The sequence below is a fragment of the Tribolium castaneum genome, chromosome 7 (assembly GCF_031307605.1).
Source record: "Tribolium castaneum strain GA2 chromosome 7, icTriCast1.1, whole genome shotgun sequence".
NCBI lineage: Eukaryota > Metazoa > Arthropoda > Insecta > Coleoptera > Tenebrionidae > Tribolium > Tribolium castaneum.
The window spans coordinates 2,644,195-2,660,238 of NC_087400.1; the positions used below are offsets into that span (position 1 = coordinate 2,644,195).

Here is a 16,044-nt window from a genome sequence, read left to right on the forward strand (position 1 = left end):
TGTACGCAGACACAATAATTAAAACGAACTACAATCAGTGCCTGATGATGAAGGGCCGAAACAGGTCCCAAGCCAATTAAAAATTTGCCTCCAACAAAATCAACTATTTTTCCATCCTGATACACAATCTCGGTTTTTTATTTACTCCAAATTTTTTAATTTGATATTTTGCTCAAACATATCTCGCATCCGCTGATAAACACAATATAAATTTTTAACTTCTTGTTTATTGTTCAACCATGAAGGTTTTATTTATTTCCACTCTAGTTTTCAATTATTTTTACCTGACTCTGTCACAAAAAAATGGTTTTTGCCCAAAAATCACAACGTAAGTACTTAATTAATCAATTAATTAATTCTAATTAAATTAATAGTGTAACGAAAAAAAAGTCTGTCCCTTATTTTGTGACAATCCGTGAGCCTTGCGGCAACCGCCCCCCACTCCGGTGCCCCCCAAAACGTGTCAGAAAGTACAAGACACAAGTAAGTCAAATTGTAATTTAATTAAATGCGTCCTTAATTAATTATTCCAGACCTACTTAGATAAAATCACAACTAAAGAATGTTGTAAAGGCTTCATCCTTCTACCAAATAAACTCGCTTGTGTTCCTTATTGTTCCAAGAAATGCACTAACTCTAGATGCATTCAACCAGAAACGTGTTTGTGCAACCCTGGATATTTAAAACACCCTAAAAATAAGTACTGGTGCACCCCTAAATGTTCCAAAGCTTGTATCAATGGAAAATGCACAGCTCCGGAAACTTGTACTTGTAATAACAATTTCGTTAAAGATTTGAAAAATAAGTACCAGTGTAACCCAGCTTGTACTAAGCCTTGTCTCAATGGAAAATGCATCAAACCTGAAACTTGTGCTTGTAATACTGGTTATGCAAAAGACGCTCAAAGCAATTATTTGTGTAAACCGACTTGTAGTAAAACTTGTACTAACGGTAAGTGTACAAGTCCAGAGACTTGTACTTGTAACCCCGGCTTTACACGAGATACAAAAAACAAATATTTGTGCAACCCGACTTGTAAAACTGCTTGTATTAACGGCAAGTGCTCAGGACCTGAGACTTGTACTTGTAATCCCGGTTTTATCAAAGATTTAAAAAACAAAAACTTGTGTAATCCAGTTTGCAAAAGTGCTTGTATTAACGGTAAGTGCTCAAGACCCGAAATTTGTACTTGTAATACTGGTTTCATCAAAGATTTGAAAAATAAAAATCAGTGTAACCCGGCGTGTACTAAACCTTGTGTCAATGGAAAATGCATTAAACCCGAAACTTGTGCTTGTAATACTGGTTTCGTGAAAGACGGTCGAAGCAATTATTTGTGTAAACCAACTTGTAGTAAAACTTGTACTAACGGTAAGTGTACAAGTCCCGAGACTTGTACTTGTAACCCCGGCTTTACACGAGATGCAAAAAACAAATATTTGTGTAACCCGACTTGTAAAACTGCTTGTAGTAACGGCAAATGCTCAGGACCTGAGACTTGTACTTGTAATCCCGGCTTTACCAAAAATATGAGTAACAAATATTTGTGTAACCCCGTCTGTAGCAAGACTTGTATTAACGGCAAATGCTCAGGTCCTGAGTCGTGCACTTGTAATCCCGGTTTCACCAAAGACACAAGTAACAAATACTTGTGTAAACCCGTTTGTACCAAGCCTTGTATTAACGGCAAGTGCTCAGGTCCTGAGTCATGCACTTGTAATTACGGTTACGCTAAAGACGCTACGAATAAATACTTGTGTAACCCCGTTTGTAACCAAGCTTGTATTAACGGTAATTGCTCAGCTCCTGAGACGTGCACTTGCAACTCTGGTTACACCCTAGACGTTAAAAACAAATATGGTTGTAATCCCGTCTGTTCCGAGTCTTGTATTAACGGTAAATGCGCAGCTCCTGAGTCATGCCTTTGTAACCCTGGTTATAAAAAAGATGCAAAAAATGTCTATTGGTGTTATCCAGTTTGTTCTAGTCCTTGTATTAACGGTCAATGCTCAGCTCCTGAGACTTGTACTTGTTATCCCGGCTTTACGCCAGATGCTCAGAACCGACACGTTTGTAACCCGACTTGTAACCAAACTTGTATTAACGGCAAGTGCTCATCTCCTGAGACATGTTCCTGCGATTTGGGTTACACCCCTGACGTGACAAATAAATACAAATGTAACCCGGCTTGTAGTAAACCTTGTATTAACGGGAAATGTGACGCTCCTGAGACGTGCACATGTAACCCGGGTTTTACAAGCGATCCAAAAAATCGTTTTATATGTAACCCGTCTTGTAACAAAACTTGTATTAACGGCGAGTGCTCAGCACCTGAGACGTGTTCATGTAACCAAGGTTTTGCCGTTAATAGTGACAATAAATACGTTTGTAGCCCGGTTTGTAGTCATGCTTGTGTTAACGGTCAATGCTCAGCTCCTGAGACTTGTGCTTGTAACCCTGGTTACGTAACAGACACACTTGATAAGTACTTGTGTAACCCGATTTGTAACACGACTTGTATTAACGGTAAATGCTCAGGGCCTGAGTTTTGTACTTGTAATCCCGGTTACGTTAAAAATGACACAAGTGTTTGTACCCCACATTGTAACAATGAATGTTTTAACGGTTATTGTGACGCTCCTGAGACTTGTGCTTGTAATAACGGTTACAAAAATGTTGACAATGTTTGCGTGTCTGTAACTAGCGATGGACTACACGAGGGGAAAAGCTTAGTTACGTTACTTGGGTACTAATTGTAATTAATTGTAATTATTTGTGTAAATGGGTAAATTTTAGGTCGTTTATGTTTCCGTTAATTGGGTGTTCGCTCGTATTATTTGTAATAATTGTGATTACAATTGTTGTAATCGTCAGGCGAAGGAAACAAAGGTTGAGGGCAAGAATCGAGTATCCACTCTACGGTACTTAATTGTTTAATTAATTAATCAAATAATTAATTAATTAATTTCAGAAAATTTGATCCGGAATCCGGTCTTTATCCTTGATCCTCGAAGCTAATAGTTTAAAAATAAATTTTTACGTCCGTAAGTGAGTTTTCTTTCCGGTCCCTTCCTCCGGGCGTCTGCGTCCTGACCCGGAGTTTTCCGGCGCCGCCGCTCCGGTTTGGTGGCGTCCAGTGTTTCGTGTTTATCGCATCGATAAGTCGTCTTATAAAATCTCAGTTTTTTAATTTGCAATTCGTGCAAATGTGTGAAACGATGTGTAAAGTGCGTTAATACATCCCTAGTGCGTTAATGGCTCATTTTGCGCCTTACTTCCCTTTACTTCACCTCTATTGATCCGCTTTGGATGGGCTTTGGTTACGTCGTCGGTGTTTTGAGGCGATTTGATCGAATTATCGCCACGTTGGAGTAAAATGAGAGCGGATGACGAACCCAACCTGGAGGACTTCTACACCCTCCGGAGATGAAATTCAGTTCGGTGATGGTCATTTTGTATCTACTGTGGCCCATAGAAGGGCAGAGATTGGTGCCGCCGAGGAGTTATCATTCGGATGATGATGATGATGACGAGGTTCGGCATGCTCTTGATCATGATGATGAAGAGGATGGGAATAATTCAACAGGTAATTTTGATGATAAAGTGCCAAAAGGTCAATAACCGGTGACATGGTTGCAAGAATTAATTAGAGAGGTAATTAGAGATTGGAGGTACAATAGAGTCGACGTGACGTGACATCAATCAATTTTTCTTGTGTTGGCATTCGGTTCCAACAAATGTGTTACTTTGGACAAGTATAGCAAACACATTCCTTGTTTGTTTTAGTTAAAACTCAAAGATTGATTCAAAAGTTTTCTTCGGTTATTTTTTATTGTTTCACCCAATGTCCTTTTTTCTCTTTTTGGCTTAAACCTACATTTTTCTACTTCTATTAATAGTTATTTCATACTTCATTTATTCCAAACTTTAATTTTATTTTTAATTGCTTCCTTATCAAGTCTGGAATAATTATATTTCAAAAAGTTTGGTGATTATTATAATCACTTTCATTTTCGTTTTTTACTTATTCCCTTCGTAATTTCTAGATTTTCTAAATATTCCGTTATAAATGCAACGTTTTACACTGATTTAAATGAGCCTTTTTCTTTGTCTGTTCTTTATTATTTATTTATCTTCTTATCTTCTTATTTCTTAAGCTTTTTTGTTTTCTTCTTACTCTATTTTATTATATATATATTCTATTATATTATATTCGCTTTCATTACATTTTTTCTATTCCTTGTGTGTACGAATCTAAAATATTAGATAAGGAGTATCAGATTTTACATAATTTCGTCTTTTTTTCTCTGTTCTTCCTATACGATAAGTAAGACTCTTCTTATAATATCTTGCTCTTCTGCTATTTCATTCTTTGTGTTATTCTCTTCATTATTCTATCTTCCAATCTCATCCTTCCATTTAATAAACAAATATTATTGATAAAAAAAAGGAACACAAAAATGAATTAAAAGCCTAAAACCACCCTTCAAAAATGGTATTTCAACACTCAACATTCGAATCAATAGTAGCGAAGACCTATCGCTTAAAAATAATTAAATTCGTGTAAAATCGCGCAATTTCAAACAATAATCGCCCTTTGAACTTTAGCTACATTTCACGCTCTAATAATTCGACTAATCACAGTCGACTTGTCCAAAACAAAAAATATCTAGCACAAAAATCAACCATTAATGTGCCATAATTCATCGCATTTCAATTGTCTCTTCCAGACAAAGGACTCTATGTGGGAGCTCCGTGCGAAATCGTATGTAACTCGAAACTACTCCACGTCTACTGCAACCCCATCACGGGGGTGTGCGAGTGCGAGAAGAACTACCCCGTCAAGCTCAACCCGTATACAGGATGTGGAAAACGTAAGTATAACAAGGGAGCCTACGTTGAAATAAATTTGTTTCTTCTTCAGCGAAAAGGTTGGGAGAGCAGTGCTACTACCGGGAGACCTGTCAATACACCGATGTCCATTCGGCCTGTGTCCAGGTCCACCATAACGCCATTTGCCAATGCCAAGATGGCTACCATTCCGTTTCAATTCAAAAACCGTCGAAAAGGGTTTTTTGTGCCGAAGGTTGGCACCACTTGTAACAAATTCTTATTTTACGACGGTTATTCCAGATCTGGAGGTAATGACGACGGATTTTTCCACATTTGCCGGAGTTTTATCCGGAATTGCAATCCTATCCGGATTGATTTGCTTCGTATTGCATTTATTTAACCAGAACATGTATGGACCAAGACGCCATCGTTTTGGTAATGCTAATTTGGCGCCCCCTATTTTATTTTCAAGTGACCCAGGTGAGCATACTTCATTTTTTCTACTACCGGTTACTCGTATCCTTACTGGTAAACCGCCCAGTGTATTACTTATGCAGATTTAATCCGTCCGTATGCAGTAAAACTCGCGCAATTAAAGCAACAAAATCCATTCTTCTCGTGTTACGTTCGAGGCTCGACTATTGATTCGGGACTTGAAATTTTTCGAATTGGAATAATTTGACACCACTTTAAGTTTGCGATGATGGAAAGGTCGCGAGCGAACTCGCTTAATTAAAGGAGTTTCAGATGAGGTTAAAATAGAAATAATAACGCATTGGTTAAGCCAAGTTTTAATTAAAGTCATTTGATAGTTTCGGGTTCGTTTACCAGTTGTGCTATGCTCTATTTTTGGTGTTGATCACTTCTGTGTGTGTCGGAATGAAACGACTTTAGACAAATTCTCTTGGAAAACTTATGTAGCTTGGCTATTTGGACGAAATGTCCGAAGATTGTGACCTCTGTGAGCACTTTTGAATTGTATTATGTCTAAACTGTCGCTCTTTGTGGGTGTGCTTTCTAACGAAGGGTTTACTATAAAAGCTCTTGGACTGCCTCGATTTTAATTTCTTTTTTAATTATTTTAACTTATTTTGACTTTTTCTCTCGTTATTTAAGTAAATTTAGCCTTAATATAATTATTTCATCTCTGTTTATTGATTTTTAATATATCCCGTAGGTATATCATATATCCCATATTCCATGTTTTTCAAAGTCTTGATAAATATTCTATATTTGCTATTGTTCTTATCCTCTTCGTCTGTTTCCCTTCTGCATATTTTTTATTACAAAAATTTGTTAACTTCTACAATTATGCAGACTATGGATTTTTGTTATCTATTTATTATATGCATAAAAATACATTCTCCTTACACGTTAAACGTGAGTCCAAACTTATTTTTGTTTTTTGGTTCGATATCAATTCTAATCTTCTATCTTATAGTTACTGTACTTATCTTTTCTATTCTTAATTTTTCATACTTTATAAAGTTTTTCCATAAAAATTACAATATGTAGTTTCTTCGTCAGATGCCTTCCTTTTCTTCTTTTTTTTATTATTATGTTCCCTCTTTTTCATTTGTTAGTCATTGACACCTCTACCAATCTGATTTCAAGTCTTTTTTTTGTTTCTACGTATCACTTTTGTTTTATGTTTTCTTTTTTCTTTTGTAATTGTAAATTTTCTTCAGATTAATTATCGCTTTTATAGTAACCCCTCTTGAATTCGGCTCTTGTTTACCACTCGCTTCAACCGTTCGCGCGCCTACTGTTCCAGGATCCTTACCGATGCCTATCATCGATCGCAGCTTGACGTCGCGGACGTCGAGTCATAGGACACTAGCGTCGTTGCCGTCGCGACGGGCCAGCAGTGCCCAAGGGTGCCGCGGAATAGCCGTTTCCGCCTCCCGTGCAGGTGCGGCCCGCAACGCCGCCATCTTGCTACTCTCTTCTTATCAATCCGATCCCTATCAACCACCACTTTACGAGTACAAATTCGGTACAATCTGCACCCTTTTCCCTTTTTTACGTGTCTTGTAACTCTGTCACAGACTGACATATCCATGTTTTGAGACACTCCTGAAGGACCATCAGTATATTCCTTCTATGTACACCACTACCACAAACTAGACGGAGAACGCAAGATGGCAGCGTTCACTCAAATCGGCTTTCTTTACTTATTGCATCCAAAATCACCGATTTTTCGCCAAAATCAACGACCCAACACACACACAAGCACGCACACTGCATGTATGTATATTTCTCAAGCATGGATGTTCAAACTAGTTACTATTGCACTTGCACAAGACTTGATTTTTCCCGATAACTGTTCTAATTTTCCGCTTTTCCAAGGCTCTCGCAGACCCAGTTTGACTTCAATCCATAGTGGAAACTCCATCAAAAGTTACAGTCAAAGGAGATACGAACGGGAGAGGGAACTGAAGGAGGAAAGGGAGATGCAGAGGAGATTAGCACGAATGTCTTCATCAGCTAACTCCAGCGGGAAAATCGCCCCAACTCCCAGTCCCCACTCAACCGACGATCTTCTCCCGACGTTAGAAGAAGACAAACAGGTGACCACTTTTACCACTATACCCCAAAATCGGTGTTTCAATGTTGTGTGTTTTTCTAGAAGGAATCGTCGTGGATTGCCATTGTAAGTCCCGAATTTGCATTTGAACAATCAATCACTGGCTGTTTTTCCGCTTTGTTTCACTCTTTGATAATTACAGGGTGCTGTAATTTCGTATTTTCCGCTTCTTTTTGCACAGTTATTGTGCGATTTTAATACGGTTTGTTTTTTTAGGTTCCTCCTCTCGCTATACAAGAAGAATCGTCATCGAGTTTCCACGAAGAAGTTCCATCGACTTCGAAACAGTTCCCTTGAAAAACTCAGTGAAGTACCAAAACTCCAAGTCGCCAGGGCCTATTTTGCATTTTTTTGCGTTGTGGTTATGTGTAATGTGCTACAAGTATACAACGTGGCGGACTATGTGCATTATATGTTACGAATTATCAATTTTTAAAGCGTTAAAATAGACTCATAGGATAATAAACGTTGTTGTAAAAAACAACTTAAAGTTATTGCACTTTTTCGCTTTGATCACCTTTTACTTTTCTCTTCCTTTTTTTGATCCTCTTCAGATTCACAGTTTTCACTTTTTTCTCTCATTATGCACACAATTAGTTTTTTTTAATCGCATTTTTGTAAATTATGTAAACACTAAAATACCATATATGCAAGAACAATAAGGAAAAGACCTTAGGATTCCCGAATAGATCTTTATGCAAAGTAACAACTACCTTCCGGGGACATTCTGAGAAGTCCTCTTTTTTGAGTTGTCTAAACCACACTTTTTTTTTGAAGCTGAAGTTATAGTGCCAAAAATCGGAAAAATGTTGGGAAAAAATTGGAACAAAGGAAAGGGTAAAACAATCAGAATTTCAAACGAATTTATTGGAAAACCTCCATTTTGTAAATTAAATAAACCATGCAACCAACGTTGCGCACTTCAAGGACAGTTGGAAAATACGTTAACCTCTGAGTAGCTTTTTATGTATGAAGGATGGACTAGTTTTAAGATACATAAGACAGGAGTTCCTTTTTTACCGGAAACAGGAAATAGGAAAAATTGGACGACGAGGTTAAGAACAATCCTCTGGATTCCAAACGAATTTATTGAAAAAAACTGGACAAAAACTGAATTTCTTTGGTGTTAACAAACAAAACCATGTAATACTGTAAAAAACTGGAATGAAGCAACGACTTAATCGACCTCCTCGATGGTAGGTCCAGCACCTCCAGCTCCAGGTGCAGCACCTGGAGCGGCCCCTCCAGCCCCTGGAAAACCGGGCATACCTCCTGGAGCACCTCCTGCGCCTTGATACATCTTGGCAATGATGGGATTACACAAATTCTCCAACTCCTTCTGCTTATGTTCGTATTCCTCCTTCTCGGCCAATTGGTTAGCGTCCAACCAGGCAATAACCTCGTTGCATTTATCTAGCACGCTCTGCCTTTCAGAATCACTGACCTTATCCTTGACCTTCTCATCTTCCATGGTACTCTTGATATTGAAGCAGTACGACTCGAGACCGTTCTTCGCCGCAATGGTACTCTTCTGCTTCTCATCTTCGTTACGGTACTTCTCGGCTTCGTTGACCATCCGTTCGATATCTTCCTTGCTCAAACGTCCCTTATCATTGGTGATGGTGATTTTGTTCTCCTTGTTGGTGCTCTTCTCGATGGCTGTGACGTTCAAAATCCCGTTGGCGTCAATATCAAAGGTGACTTCGATTTGGGGAACACCTCTTGGTGCCGGTGGGATTCCAGTCAATTCGAATTTACCCAAAAGGTTATTGTCTTTAGTCATCGCTCGTTCGCCTTCGTACACTTGGATCAATACACCGGGTTGGTTATCAGAGTAGGTGGTGAAAGTTTGCGTTTGTTTGGTTGGAATAGTAGTGTTACGCTTGATCAAAGCAGTCATCACACCGCCTGCTGTTTCAATACCCAATGAAAGTGGAGTAACGTCCAAAAGTAGCAAATCTTGAACCTCTTCCGACTTATCACCGTGCAAAATGGCGGCTTGGACGGCAGCTCCATAGGCAACAGCCTCATCAGGGTTAATCGACTTGTTCAATTCTTTCCCATTGAAGAAGTCCTGGAGGAGTTTTTGTACTTTGGGGATACGTGTGGATCCTCCAACCAACACTATATCATGGATCTGACTCTTGTCCATCTTAGCATCACGGATTGACTTCTCCACCGGTTCCATAGTCGAGCGGAAAAGATCAGCATTGAGTTCTTCGAAACGAGCCCGAGTGATGGAAGTGTAAAAATCAATCCCTTCAAACAGTGAATCGATTTCGATACTAGCTTGAGTCGAGGACGAAAGCGTACGTTTCGCCCTTTCGCACGAAGTTCTCAACCGACGCAAAGCCCGCTTATTCGAAGTCAAATCCTTCTTATACTTCCTCTTAAACTCTTGCACGAAATGATTAACCATTCGATTATCGAAATCTTCGCCACCCAAATGCGTATCACCAGCGGTGGACTTGACCTCGAAAATGCCATCCTCAATGGTCAAAATGCTCACATCAAAAGTACCACCACCCAGATCAAAAATCAAGACATTACGTTCCCCAGTTCCCTTCTTATCCAAACCGTAGGCAATGGCAGCAGCCGTAGGTTCGTTAATAATACGCAAAACTTGCAAGCCGGAAATAGTACCGGCATCTTTAGTTGCCTGCCTTTGCGAATCGTTGAAATAGGCTGGTACGGTGATAACGGCATTTGTGACCGATTTGCCTAAATAGGCTTCGGCAGTTTCCTTCATTTTTGTAAGTACCATGGAACTGATCTCTTCAGGATAGAAAGTCTTAGATTCGCCTTTGTATTCGACTTTGATTTTGGGTTTGCCGCCGTCGTTGAGGACATCAAAAGGCCAATGTTTCATGTCGGCTTGAATGGCGGGATCGTCGAATCGACGCCCAATAAGACGTTTGGCATCTGGAAGAAAAAAAATCGGTTCGAAAAAAATTCACAAAAACTTAATCAATTGAAAAAAAGAGAAGTAATTTCAGTTGATTAAATAATCATAAAGGTAGCTCATAAACTCCAGTCTGGCGTGACTTTAAATATCATCATTGTGAGGGCGAGGGCGGCTTTTTTTACTTATGTAACAAGAAAATAAGAACAAACATTGAGTTAAAATGAACAAAATAAAAGTTTTCCTAACCCAACGTAAAACAATTCGTCAAAATATAAAAATTAATTTTGCAAAAATCTACCCATTGTCCAGTTAAATATCTTAAAAAAATCGCTTCCAATTGTTACTTTTTTATTTTAGAATACCGGTTTCGGCCTGATGGCCTTCATCAGTCCTACGTCAATATTTAACATAAAATATTTGTTAAACCACATGACATTCAAATTATATTACAACAAAATTAAAAGATCTTTAAAAATATTTTTTTCCTTTTTTGTTCAAGAACTGTCATAAATACGTCATATGTCAATTTTTTATTTAAATTGGTCCAAATTTCCACAATCCATAATTTGTGAATTAAAAAACAACTAATTACAGATGATTTCCTTCAATTGAAAACTAAAAGCGAGTAAAATGTTGCAAAAAATTTAAATAAAACTTGTTTCCTGTCATAAAATAAAATTTTTGGGTATTCGACAGATTAAAAATACTTTTTTATATTTTGTGCACCACTAAAATCATGTAATTATAATTTAAAAAATTAAAAAACGCGGGAAACTGGCAAACTACAAAATTTAAACAAGAACGCGCCATCTAGTATCGTTGAACGCACACGTGTGCGGTACAGAACGCTGCAATACCGGCCCAATTCCCGGAAGCCGCCCAAGGTCACGCCGCAAATTTCCTCGAGAAAAACAGCATTATCGGCCAAAACTCACCAAAAATTGTGTTATTGGGGTTCATGGCGACCTGGTTCTTGGCCGCGTCTCCGATGAGACGCTCCGTGTCGGTGAAGGCGACATAGGAAGGTGTGGTCCTGTTGCCTTGGTCGTTGGCGATGATTTCCACTTTTCCGTGCTGGAAAACCCCCACACACGAGTAGGTGGTTCCCAGATCGATACCAACAGCGGGTGCTTTAGCCATCTGCAAAAACAGCGATTTTTCCGAGTTAATAAACACGTGTCGAAATTTCTTGACAAAAGCGCGATTTTCCCGAAATTCTGACGACTAGCGGCTAGATTTGCACTTACTTTGGTTTTTTTTCTTGAGTTTTCTTGAAAATTTAACGGTTTCTTGACGTGTTAACGGCTTCAGGAACGGAAATGGAATCAGGAGGAACGCCAAGATGGCCGGCTTTTAAACAGGGTCAATGAAGCTTCTAGAAGATTCCACGGATCGACCAATCAGAACGAGCGATTCAATCACTTGCTCGCAGCTGATTGGTCGACGACAACGACCATGGAACCTTCCGGTAAAACGACCCCTTTCATCGATTTTTCGCGAAAAATACGAAATGACTGGCAAATTCATTGCATTTTCACCATTTCCTCGACAATTTTACCCCAATTACAGTTGGGATCAAATTTTCCCGACTGTCTTACCAAGCCGCCTTTTCGGCCCATTTTGGCGCCAAAAACACCCCATTTGAATTTTTTATCGCAAAAAGAGGCGTCCGGTTTCCAATAATGGAAATTCTCGGGGGAAAACTCTTCCTGGTTTTAAGATAAATCACTCTGAATCATTCATTAACATTGAACAGATGTCAATGATTTTTTAAGGTCAGCCAACACGTGGTCGGATCAAGGTTAGGTCACAACTTATTCCAGAATTTAACAAAAATGTGAATTTATGACGTCACTAAATCATTTGATTCATTCCCTGATTCATTAATTTCGCAATTTAGTGAGTGATAGTGTTATCGAATTTTTTGAGTTATAGACTATTTCAATCCAATACGACGTTCAAGGTCAGAGTTTAGGTGAAATAAAACAACTTTTAGCCACGCCTTTTATTTATTCACAAACCAATCAAATCGTCGAAAAGTACGTCTGGTAGACAAGCCCTACCGACGTCGTTGCGAAATAAACAAAACAACACCACCAAGTCGAAAAACCAAAAATTCCCCGAAACACTTCGGCCGAAAAGACCGATTTCAAATTCTCGAAAGCGAGATGAAACTCGGCCGCTGATTGGGCGATCGAGTCACCATGTGACTCAAACGGATCGATACTTTTGGTATTTGGGGAATTTACCGGACATTCGTTCGCTGGTTCTTTGAATAAACCGCTCCACGTGAATTCCCCCAAAGTCTTGTACATGAAGGAGAGAAACAGGCACATGATTATGGGGGTGATGTACTGCAGGGTTACCACGCAGAGGTAGTAAAAAACGGCAGCGATCTGTAATTAATTAAGTGTGATTAAATAATTAGAAATTAAATATTACTTTTTTCTGAAATTCGATATTTGTGATACGGCCAGCTTCCTTCTTTTGTTCTTCAGTTCGGTTGTATGCCATGTCTAAGTAGGCTTGTAGGTACCATGGCATCAGTGCCAACTTGACCAAAACTGTAAACACTATGGCGGTGATTCGGAGGGTTTCAAATGCGTGTGTCGTCAACCTATTAATTAAAATTAAAAAAAAAATAATTAAAAATTGGATAATTACAAAGGTTGGCTCATTCCGGAAAAAACCCGCACTGTGAGGTAGGTCCTAGCCACTGGTTTGATCCAAAAAATCACCAAAACAAAAGGTAACGCAAAACTTAGGTTTAACAAAATTTGAATTAATTTCCTCTCCCTGAAATATCTAGAGAAAAAAATTAATCACAATTAATTATAATTGAATTACGAATTACTTAAGCAAATCCCAATGCATTTTTGCAATTCTCAATCCTGGAAAAGTGAATAAAGCTCCTAAAATACCACACCACAAGGCAATAAAAAATTTCAATACGATTTTAGACGCCGGTCCACTAAAAAATTAATTACAAGTGATTGCAATTAAATTAAATTAAATTTCTTACGACGAATTTAGGCCTTGAGTGGTCAAAAAAGCGGACGCACTTTTATTAAAACTGTTATACGCATCTTCTAGACCTAACTCGAGAGTATTTTCATCAACAATCAAGACCATCATTGAGATTAATAAATAGGTGAATCCCATAACAATACACGTGGAGCGTTCACCAACCGACTCCTCCCCCTTGAAGTACTGTACTGTGAGGGATAGGAGCAGTTTCCTGCCTTTAGTCAAGGAAAAATTACCAAATTGACGTTAATGACAATTATTCATGGCCACCTATCACCAAAGGATACACCGAGAAAAGGAGCACCAACCCGCACCACATCATGCTCAAATTGACCTCATCTTTGAGCGGGAACCACGTCTGGTACACCTACAACCCCCTTGTAATGACAAGCGCACCCGACAGCCCCCTACCTCCGTCACAACATAGACAATAACCGCATAGACTGTAAAATCAAGCAACCACTGATATTCTGTATAGTATCTCAAATGGACAACGTCAAGTCGTGTCACTTTGGCTGTCTCCAACTGCACGTCGAGACTCCTCGGAACATGAAAAGTCTCCGTCTTTCCATTAGTCGGCTTGGGCCCCTTTTTGCCCTTCAGCTTGTCTTTGGGGATGCTGGCCAGGTGCCGCAGCTCGGCATCCGTGGGGTACAAGTACCTCACGAGCCCCGTGGAGCACAGCAGCCACCTGGCGAAGGAAAAGTGGGGCCCTAGTTTCTGGATCACGCTGATCATGACCAGGGTTATGACCAATTGGGCGCCAAGCAGGGCCTACGGCACGCTTTAAGGGGGCACACAGGGCTAGACACTCACCATAGTCGCAGTAGCGTGCAAACGTGACTACACCATTGTCTTATTAATAGAAATAGCTGACCTAACCTATAAATGGGCGTATTTTTAGACCGTTTTTACATAAGGTTTCGGGGGCGAGTCAAAATTGACCCGATTTTGCCCAATTGAGCTAAATGTGTGATTAAGTTGATTACATTACACACATGTGACTTGAACTGGGTGTTATCAAGTTTGAGGTTAGGTTGTCAGAATGAGTCTTAAAGCCATTAAATATGAGAATAACTCGCTGGAAATCCTGGACCAGTTGCTACTTCCAGCACAGTCAAAGTATATACAGGTTAAGGGGGTGGAGGACGGCTGGAGGGTCATTAATAAAATGCAGGTGAGTTTGGGGTTATGTCACACGGGGTGGTGGATGGGGGTTGTAGGTGAGAGGGGCCCCTGCCATTGCCATAGTGGGGTGCTTGAGCCTCGCGGTGGAGCTCCAGAGGGAGAATTTCGAGACTAAAAGACAACTCCGGCAAGATATCGAAGGCAAATTGAATTTTTTGGTCTCCTCACGCCCCACTGCCGTTAATATGAAAATAGCAGCTGAGGAACTAATCGCCCTTAGTAATAAACTCTCCGAGGATGAGTCAATAGAACTAGAGACCATGAAATCAAGGTTATTTTATTTTTTCCAAAAACCAAAAAAAACACTATTTTAGGTTTCTGCAAACGATTGAAGCAATGTTAGAGAAGGACATCCACGATAATAAATCGATTGGTGATTTTGGGGCCCGTGAGATACTATCAGGCGTTTCGGGGGATTCCCTGGTTCGTATATTAACCCATTGTAACACCGGATCCTTAGCCACTGCCGGTTATGGGACTGCGTTAGGAGTTATAAGAAAATTGCACGAATTGAAGCGTCTGGAGCACTGTTACTGCACCGAGACGCGCCCCTATAATCAGGGGGCGCGCTTAACCGCCTACGAACTCGTACATGATAAAATTCCCGCCACTTTAATAGTGGACAGTATGGTGGCTGCCCTGATGAAGCATCGGAATGTTTCGGCTGTGGTCGTGGGAGCCGATCGGGTAAGTAGTGACTACGGATAACTAAAGGCTAGGCATAGAGCGTAGTTAGTGACCTTTGGTGTGTAGGTGGCGTCGAATGGCGACACTGCCAACAAAATCGGGACTTACCAGATCGCCGTTTTGGCCAAATTCCACGGAGTTCCGTTTTATGTAGCGGCCCCTTTTACGTCAATTGATATGAAAATCGTCAGTGGCGACCATATTGTCATCGAGGAGCGGCCGGATCACGAAATGACGCACGTGGGGGAGCACAGGATTGCAGCCAAAGGTTGCCAACCGTTGAAATTTTAGCGATTTTTTTTATTTACGATTTTTTTCAGGAATAACGTGTTGGAATCCTGCTTTTGATGTGACTCCAGCCTCACTTATTGCCGGGATTATCACCGAAAAAGGGGTCTTCCGTCCGCATGAACTTGTTAAACAGTTTGGGCAAGACACTTGATGCAACAATCAAGTGCTTTTTTGTTACAAGTGATATGTTGGTAGTAATGATTAAAGTGATATTTTTATATTATTTCGTGGAATTATTGTAGGCATTTGTGCCAAGCCAAATTTTTTAAATAAAAATTCTATACTGTCTGTGTGTTTTATTTAATATAATGAGAGAAATCGCATTCCAAAAAAAAACACGGTTCTTTAGTGGTTTCATTACTTCTATTTCGCGAGTCCAGGACTTCGGCATTTACAGATTCCAGAAGATCCAACGATTTAATAAAAAATAATTGTTAGAATTTGTACAAATTTTAGTGAAATAAAACACTGTAAATAGTCCTGGCTTTTGCTTCCCCGTAATTTAATTCAAATTAAAGTTTCCCAC

The 16,044-nt window shown here is 39.6% G+C and overlaps 5 protein-coding genes across 12 annotated transcripts; 3 read left to right on the forward strand and 2 right to left on the reverse strand.

Annotated features, from left to right (window-relative positions):
• The first annotated feature begins 177 nt into the window (after positions 1-177).
• LOC657844 (tenascin) lies at positions 178-3,048 on the forward strand. Its single transcript, XM_008201672.3, has 5 exons — positions 178-328; positions 375-483; positions 534-2,746; positions 2,797-2,921; positions 2,972-3,048. Exons 1-5 carry the CDS (start codon positions 240-242, stop codon positions 3,016-3,018), a joined length of 2,583 nt encoding a protein of 860 aa, XP_008199894.2. The 5' UTR covers positions 178-239; the 3' UTR covers positions 3,019-3,048.
• A 65-nt stretch (positions 3,049-3,113) lies between these two features.
• LOC657763 (uncharacterized protein) lies at positions 3,114-7,914 on the forward strand. 8 transcript variants are annotated; one of them, XM_015984113.2, is made up of 8 exons: positions 3,116-3,586; positions 4,731-4,874; positions 4,925-5,086; positions 5,134-5,313; positions 6,608-6,829; positions 7,183-7,403; positions 7,466-7,486; positions 7,637-7,914. In XM_015984113.2, the coding sequence occupies exons 1-8, from the start codon at positions 3,427-3,429 to the stop codon at positions 7,715-7,717; spliced, it is 1,191 nt and encodes a 396-aa protein (XP_015839599.1). In that variant the 5' UTR covers positions 3,116-3,426; the 3' UTR covers positions 7,718-7,914. The 8 variants fall into 8 exon arrangements, with proteins under 8 accessions (XP_015839598.1, XP_015839595.1, XP_015839597.1 ...); XM_008201665.3 differs by having other exon boundaries at positions 3,117-3,586; positions 7,463-7,486; XM_015984112.2 differs by lacking the exon at positions 7,637-7,914 and having other exon boundaries at positions 3,114-3,586; positions 7,466-7,630.
• Positions 7,915-8,490: 576 nt separating this feature from the next.
• On the reverse strand, positions 8,491-11,732 carry LOC657158 (heat shock 70 kDa protein cognate 4). Its single transcript, XM_961518.5, has 3 exons — positions 11,573-11,732; positions 11,261-11,465; positions 8,491-10,342 (listed from the first exon to the last, which is right to left on the reverse strand). Exons 2-3 carry the CDS (start codon positions 11,463-11,465, stop codon positions 8,598-8,600), a joined length of 1,950 nt encoding a protein of 649 aa, XP_966611.1. The 5' UTR covers positions 11,573-11,732; the 3' UTR covers positions 8,491-8,597.
• Positions 11,733-12,315: 583 nt separating this feature from the next.
• On the reverse strand, positions 12,316-14,309 carry emei. Its single transcript, XM_964134.4, has 8 exons — positions 14,169-14,309; positions 13,764-14,126; positions 13,640-13,719; positions 13,348-13,563; positions 13,180-13,296; positions 12,990-13,130; positions 12,768-12,942; positions 12,316-12,721 (listed from the first exon to the last, which is right to left on the reverse strand). Exons 1-8 carry the CDS (start codon positions 14,169-14,171, stop codon positions 12,350-12,352), a joined length of 1,467 nt encoding a protein of 488 aa, XP_969227.1. The 5' UTR covers positions 14,172-14,309; the 3' UTR covers positions 12,316-12,349.
• An 88-nt stretch (positions 14,310-14,397) lies between these two features.
• Positions 14,398-15,804, forward strand: LOC657608 (uncharacterized protein). Its single transcript, XM_964059.4, has 5 exons — positions 14,398-14,529; positions 14,576-14,811; positions 14,855-15,227; positions 15,294-15,495; positions 15,548-15,804. The coding sequence occupies exons 1-5, from the start codon at positions 14,398-14,400 to the stop codon at positions 15,667-15,669; spliced, it is 1,065 nt and encodes a 354-aa protein (XP_969152.1). The 3' UTR covers positions 15,670-15,804.
• The last annotated feature ends 240 nt before the right edge of the window (positions 15,805-16,044 follow it).